Consider the following 5,822-nt stretch of genomic DNA (forward strand, 5'->3'; position numbering starts at 1 on the left):
AGGCCAATAATGCAGGAAGCAGCGGCGCTGCGTCTTCTGGCGGCAGCGGCAAGATGAGGGAAGGAAGCAGCCGCAGCATCTGCAGCAAACCCTCATCATTGAATTAGGGTTTAGGGTTTAGGGTTTAGGTATTTAGAGGAGTGGCCTAGGGTTTAGTGTTTAGGGTTTAGGGTTTAGGGTTTACCTTCGTGCCGTGCTCTGATGGCTCTAAGGCCATCCAAACCCCCAAAAGTCTCGCAGCAGCAGACAAACCCTCCAACACCGCAGGAGGCCTGAGCAAACCCTAAACCCTAAACCCTAAACCCTAAACCCTAAACCCTAAACCCTCATCCCTACGCCGTAAACCCTAAACTATAAACCCAAAAAAACAAACGTAATTTCCCTCCAAAGGAAAGCAGGGCTGTGCCGCATCAGCAGCAGCTGCTGCTGCGATTAGTGATGCTGCTGCTGCTGCTGCTGCTGTTGCTGCTGCTGCTGCTGCATACCTCCAAGTAGTCTTTTTGTCTGCTGTGTCTTCGGCGAAGTCGAGCGCTGCGAGCGCCGCCTCTTGAAAGGAAGCAAATATGTCGTGCTGCAGCAGCAGCAGCAGCAGCAGCAGCAACAGCAGCAGCAGAAGCAGCAACAGCAGCAGCAATAGCAGCAGCACATGTAGAAGAAACAGCAACAATAAGGACATTAAGAGGAGTTCTTCTGCTGCTGCTGCAGCAGCGAGGCGACAGCAGCAGCTCCTATCGGCAGTATGTGCAGCAGCAGCAGCAGCAACAACAGCAGCAGCAGCAGCAGCAGCAGCAGAAGGATTAGGGTTTACGAGTGTTTGTGCACTGATGGGTCCTTGATCTAGGGTTTCAGCTTGTTGCCCTAAAACCCTAATGCAGCAAACAGCAAACATAAATGCTGCATTTGCTGCTGCTGCTGCTGCTGCTGCTGCTGCTGTTTTCTCTGTTGCTGTTAACTCTCTTGGTATTATAGCACGAGGGTCCCATGTCCTCTTCATTAATACAGTACTCTTGCTGCTGCTGCTGCTGCTGCTGCTGCTGCTGCTGCTGCTGCTTGCTGCTGCTGCTGCTGCTGCTCTTGCTGCATCGCTGCAGCGGTCAAAGTATAAACGAATCTCCAAGGCAGAGACGCGGCAACAAACACTAATCAATCCAAGACCATCTGAGCACACATTAGGGTTTAGGGTTTAGGGTTTAGGGTTTAGGGTTTAGGGTTTATGAGGGCAAAGCATTAATCTATCCGAGAGAGCAACTGAATACACATTTTAGGGTTTAGGGTTTAGGGTTTAGGGTTTAGGCTTTAGGATAGCAAGCACTACTTAACCATCTATACAATCATAGAACAGATTAGGGTTTAGGGTTTAGGGTTTAGGGTTTATACCTGGTAGTAGTAGACAATTAACATCATAAAGGATTAGCAGCAAACTGCAGCACTGCAGCAGCAAACCCCGCTGCTGCAGCGGCACTTTGCTGCTGAGCGCTTTCTTAAGAGATATACATACTCGCTGCAGCACAGCATACACCCTAAACCCTAAACCCTAAACCCTAAACCCTAAACCCTAAACCCTAAACCCTAGTTTTGCAGCAAATATGACGAACTGTAACGAATAACAGGTGCCTATTGAAGCAGCTAGCTAGCTAGCTGACTAGCTAGCTAGCAAACTATATAGGCTACCTACCTAGCTAGCTAGCTAGCTAGCAAGCTGCCTATATAGCTAGCTAGCTAGCTAGCTAGCTAGCTAGCTAGCTATGGACGTACTTTGAGGTATTTTTGCCTAAATTCCTCAACAGCAATTGCTGCTGCTGCAGCACGTTGCTGCATCTTTAGTAGCTTCTTTTGCTGCTTCTGCTGCTGCTGCATATGCTGCAGCACTTGCTGCTGCTGCTGCTGCTGGGGTTCTGCTGCAGCAGCAGCAGCAGCTAGCCATAGAGCAAGAGGCTCAACAGCTAATAGATCACATCTTTCTTCTCTTGTTAGGCGCAGCACAAGAGAGGGCAGCAGCAAAGATAATGTACACTGCATGCAGCAGCAGCAGCAGCAGCAGCAACACACATATATATATTTATATTGCTGCTGCTAAGGACTCGGCAGGACCAGCAGCAGGAGATGCAGCAGCAGCAGCGAGAAGGAACAGCAGCAGATGCAGCAAAAAGGCACAGCAGCACCAAGACGAGGAGCACCAGAAGCAGCAAGAAGCAGCAGCAACAGCAGCAGTAGCAGCAACAGCAGCAGCAGAGGTTTAAGGCTTACCGGGTGCAGGTGCTGCAACAGCAGCGAGAGCAGCAGCAGCGGCTCTTCTCCTTGCTGCTGCTGCTGCTGCTGCTGCTGCTTCTGTTCCTGCTGCTTCTCTTCCTTCTGCTGCTGTTCCTTCTGCTGCTGTTCTTTCTGCTGCTGTTCCTTCTGCTGCTGTTCCTGCTGCTTCTGTTCCTGCTTTTTCTTTTCCTGCTGCTGCTGCTGCTGCTGCTGGCGCTGCTGTTCTTCCTGCTGCAGCAGCACATTGCATGCAACAGCAAGACAGTCACAGCCACCAACAGGTATCCCTTGTATCCACAGCACTTTGCTGCTGCTGCTGCTGCTGCTGCTGCTGCTGTCTTCATCTTCTGTGTCGCTGTCGCTGCTGCTTGTCTCCTCATCTGTATCCCCTGGGGGCCCCCTAGGGGCCCCCTTGGGGGGCCCCCCAGGGGCCTCCACGTTATCCAGCCATTCTTTATGTAGCTCAGTACCCTCAAACTCTAATTCATCGTCACTGTCCTTCTCTTCTTCCTCTCCTGCTGTTGCTGCTGCTGCTGCTGCTGCAGCAGCTGCTGCAGCAGCTGCTGCGTCTGGGTCTCCTGCTGCTGCTGCAGCAGCTGCAGCAGCAGCAGACCATTCTTGCATGCATTTTTCTGCCTCAGCTAGTGCTGCTTCGAATTGCTGCCGATGTGCTGCTGCTGCTGCTTCAGGCAGCAGCAGAGATCCATCTGCTGCAGTATCAGCAGCAACAGCAGCAGCAGCAGCAGCAGCAACTTTTCTATGACCAAATATACAAATAAAGGAGCGCAGCAATGCAGCAATTGTTGCTGCATCCTCAATAGATAAACTATAATCTATTGCTGCTGCATCCTTCTCTCCTTCTCCCTCTCCTGCTGCTGCTGCTGCTGCTGCTGTTGCTGCTGCTGCAGTGGATTCAGTTGCAGCAGCAGGTGCTGCTGCTGCGTTTGACGAATCCCCTTGCTGCTGCTGCTGTTGCTGTTGCTGTCCTTTATCCTGTTGCTGCTGCTGCTTGGGGTCTTGCTGCAGCGGTAAGAGTGCTGCTGCTACTTGCTGCTGCTGCACTAGCAGCAGCCACAGCAGCGGCAGCAGCAGACAGCGTAAGCGCAGCAGCACCTGCTTGTGCTGCTGCAGCAACTGCAGCAAGAATAAACAAATACTTCTATAGGGAGGAGCAGCAAGCAGCAAATCCCTCAAGAATGAGGGTTTAGCAGCACGAATAAACCTTATTGCTGTCTGCTCATCCAATACTTTGCTGCTGCTGCTGCTGCTGCTGCTGCTGTCGCTGCTGCTGCTGCTGCTGCTGCTGTTATATAGCTGCGCAAATCTTACTAGACCAGCAAACTTCGTTCGCGGTTTGCTGTCCTTAAGAAGAAGAAATATTTCCTCTAAGGGGGGGCCCCCCCCTCCTCCTGCCTCACTCATTGTAAACCCTAAACCCTAAACCCTAAACCCTAAACCCTAAACCCTAAACCCTAAACCCTAGAATTTATAAAATTGAAATTCGCAAGAAAATTCAATACCCGCGAAAGAAGGAAGAAGGGAGCGAGGTTTGACAAATCAGTGTTTAGGGTTTAGGGTTTAGGGTTTAGGGTTTGGCAGGTGGCTTGATGCCACCAAGTACAGATATTTATAATAAAGAAGTAAGAATAAAAACTAAGATAAAGTTTTAGGGTTTAGGGTTTAGGGTTTGGGGTTTAGGGTTTAGCTTCCTTGGGTCAGGAAATGAATGGCCTTTTTGGGGGGCCCCCAAGGGGCCCCCTGGGGGCCCCAAGCTGATCTATGTTAAGGATTCGGATAAACCCTAAACCGTAAACACTAAACCCTAAACCCTAAACCCTAATTTTAAATTATATATTTACCCCACAACACTTCTTCTTTGGCTTCGCTCTCCTGCGTTCTTCTGCCCTTTGCCCGGCAAACCTCCGATACCTCAAACCCTAAACCCTAAACCCTAAACCCTAAACCCTAGAAGTGTGTGTAGGATGCATTTGAGTCGTCTGGTTCGCTCTTTGGGGTTTCAAACCCCTCATATGGTTTGTCGCTGTCTGAGTACCTCAGCAGCAGCAGCAGCAGCAGCAGCAGGAGCAGCAGGAGCAGCAGGAGCAGCAGGAGGAGCAGCAGGAGGAGCAGCAGGAGGAGCAGCAGGAGAATCAGCATCAGCAGGAACAGGAACATCATCAGCAGCAGAAGCATCAGAAGCAGCAGCAGCAGTAGCAGCAGCAGCAGCAGGAAAAGCTATTGTACTTATTGGTAAATCTACAGATATATATAATAATTTATCTATAGAGGCAACAATAAAAGAAATATGGTCTGGTCAATACATAAACCCTAATTATAAAACCCTAAACCCTAAACCCTCAGGACCTCTTCTTTATCTATGGAGAAATAATAAGACTGTTGTACTAGGCAGACACCAGAATGCATGGAGGGAGGTAAACCCTAATATAATTAAACAAAATAATATTCAATTAAGTAGGAGATATTCAGGAGGAGGAGCTGTTTATCAGGTAAATTATTAGGGTTTAGGGTTTAGGGTTTAGGGTTTAGGGTTTTGGACACCAAATAGGGATTCAACAACCATTCATTCAAATAAACCCTCAATCGATAAACCCTAAACCCTAAACCCTCAATCCCTGAACCCTCAAACCTATCCCTCACACCCTAAACCCTAAACCCTCAATCCCTAAACCCTCAGACCTATCCCTCACACCCTAAACCCTAAACCCTAAACCCTAAACCCTAATAATTGTATGTATATATATATATGTATATGTATATGTATATATAATTATATATATTTATAGGACCTAGGTAACACTTGTTATACAGTAATATGCAGAGGAGAAAAGAAAGAAAAAATAAATAAATTTATTATTGATGCATTAAATCATCAATTTAATATACAAGCTAAACATAGCGGAAGAAATGATCTTGTATTAACTGATGGAAGAAAAGTAAACCCTAAACCCTAAACCCTAAACCCTAAACCCTAAACCCTAAACCCTAAATCCTATATATTTGAAGAATCTGGGAAATCTATGTTTGTTCCACTAGTACAAAAAACTCTAACGTATAACCACCCTAAACCCTAAACCCTACTATCAAGCATAAACCCTAAACCCTAAACCCTAAACCCTTGTGTGCTTTCCTATTTACAGTTCTCAGGTGCCGCGTATGCAAAGGCTGGAGACATATGGGTGCACCACGGTATGCTGCTGCTGCTGTTGTTGCTGCTGCTGCTGTTGCTGCTGCTGCTGCTATTGCTGCTGCTGCTGCTGCTGGTGCAGAACAAACCAGCTGCAGCAGTATTTATAGCAGCAGCAAGTTGACATTTGCAAATCGAGGGTCTGACAGTCATATTGAGGGTTTAGGGTTTAGGGTTTAGGGTTTATATAGAATATAATTTATTTATAGGTACATTTTTACGGGAAGTAGATGAGGAAATATTAAGTACAGTATTAACACCTAATAAAGAAAAATTAATTAGCAAAGGAATAAAAAGTATTTCCTCAAGAATTGTTAATCTTAAACAAATTAATAATTCTATTACTCATGAAAATGTAAACCCTAAA

General features: G+C 47.3%; 1 protein-coding gene across 1 annotated transcript in view; it reads right to left on the reverse strand.

Moving 5' to 3' along the window:
- EMWEY_00018590 (hypothetical protein, conserved) overlaps nucleotides 1–3,672 on the reverse strand; it is a gene marked incomplete at both ends in the record, with an annotated part of 5,897 nt that extends 2,225 nt beyond the window's left edge. Inside the window, 7 exons of the mRNA XM_013480076.1 lie at nucleotides 185–272; nucleotides 486–571; nucleotides 809–858; nucleotides 1,444–1,501; nucleotides 1,756–2,013; nucleotides 2,248–3,306; nucleotides 3,580–3,672. Of these exons, the coding sequence (XP_013335530.1) occupies nucleotides 185–272; nucleotides 486–571; nucleotides 809–858; nucleotides 1,444–1,501; nucleotides 1,756–2,013; nucleotides 2,248–3,306; nucleotides 3,580–3,672 (1,692 nt within the window). The remainder of the gene's footprint in view (nucleotides 1–184; nucleotides 273–485; nucleotides 572–808; nucleotides 859–1,443; nucleotides 1,502–1,755; nucleotides 2,014–2,247; nucleotides 3,307–3,579) is intronic.
- Between the last annotated feature and the right edge of the window lie 2,150 nt (nucleotides 3,673–5,822).

Source organism: Eimeria maxima, genomic scaffold (genome assembly GCF_000499605.1).
Source record: "Eimeria maxima Weybridge genomic scaffold, Emw_scaff158, whole genome shotgun sequence".
In the NCBI taxonomy this organism is placed as follows: domain Eukaryota; phylum Apicomplexa; class Conoidasida; order Eucoccidiorida; family Eimeriidae; genus Eimeria; species Eimeria maxima.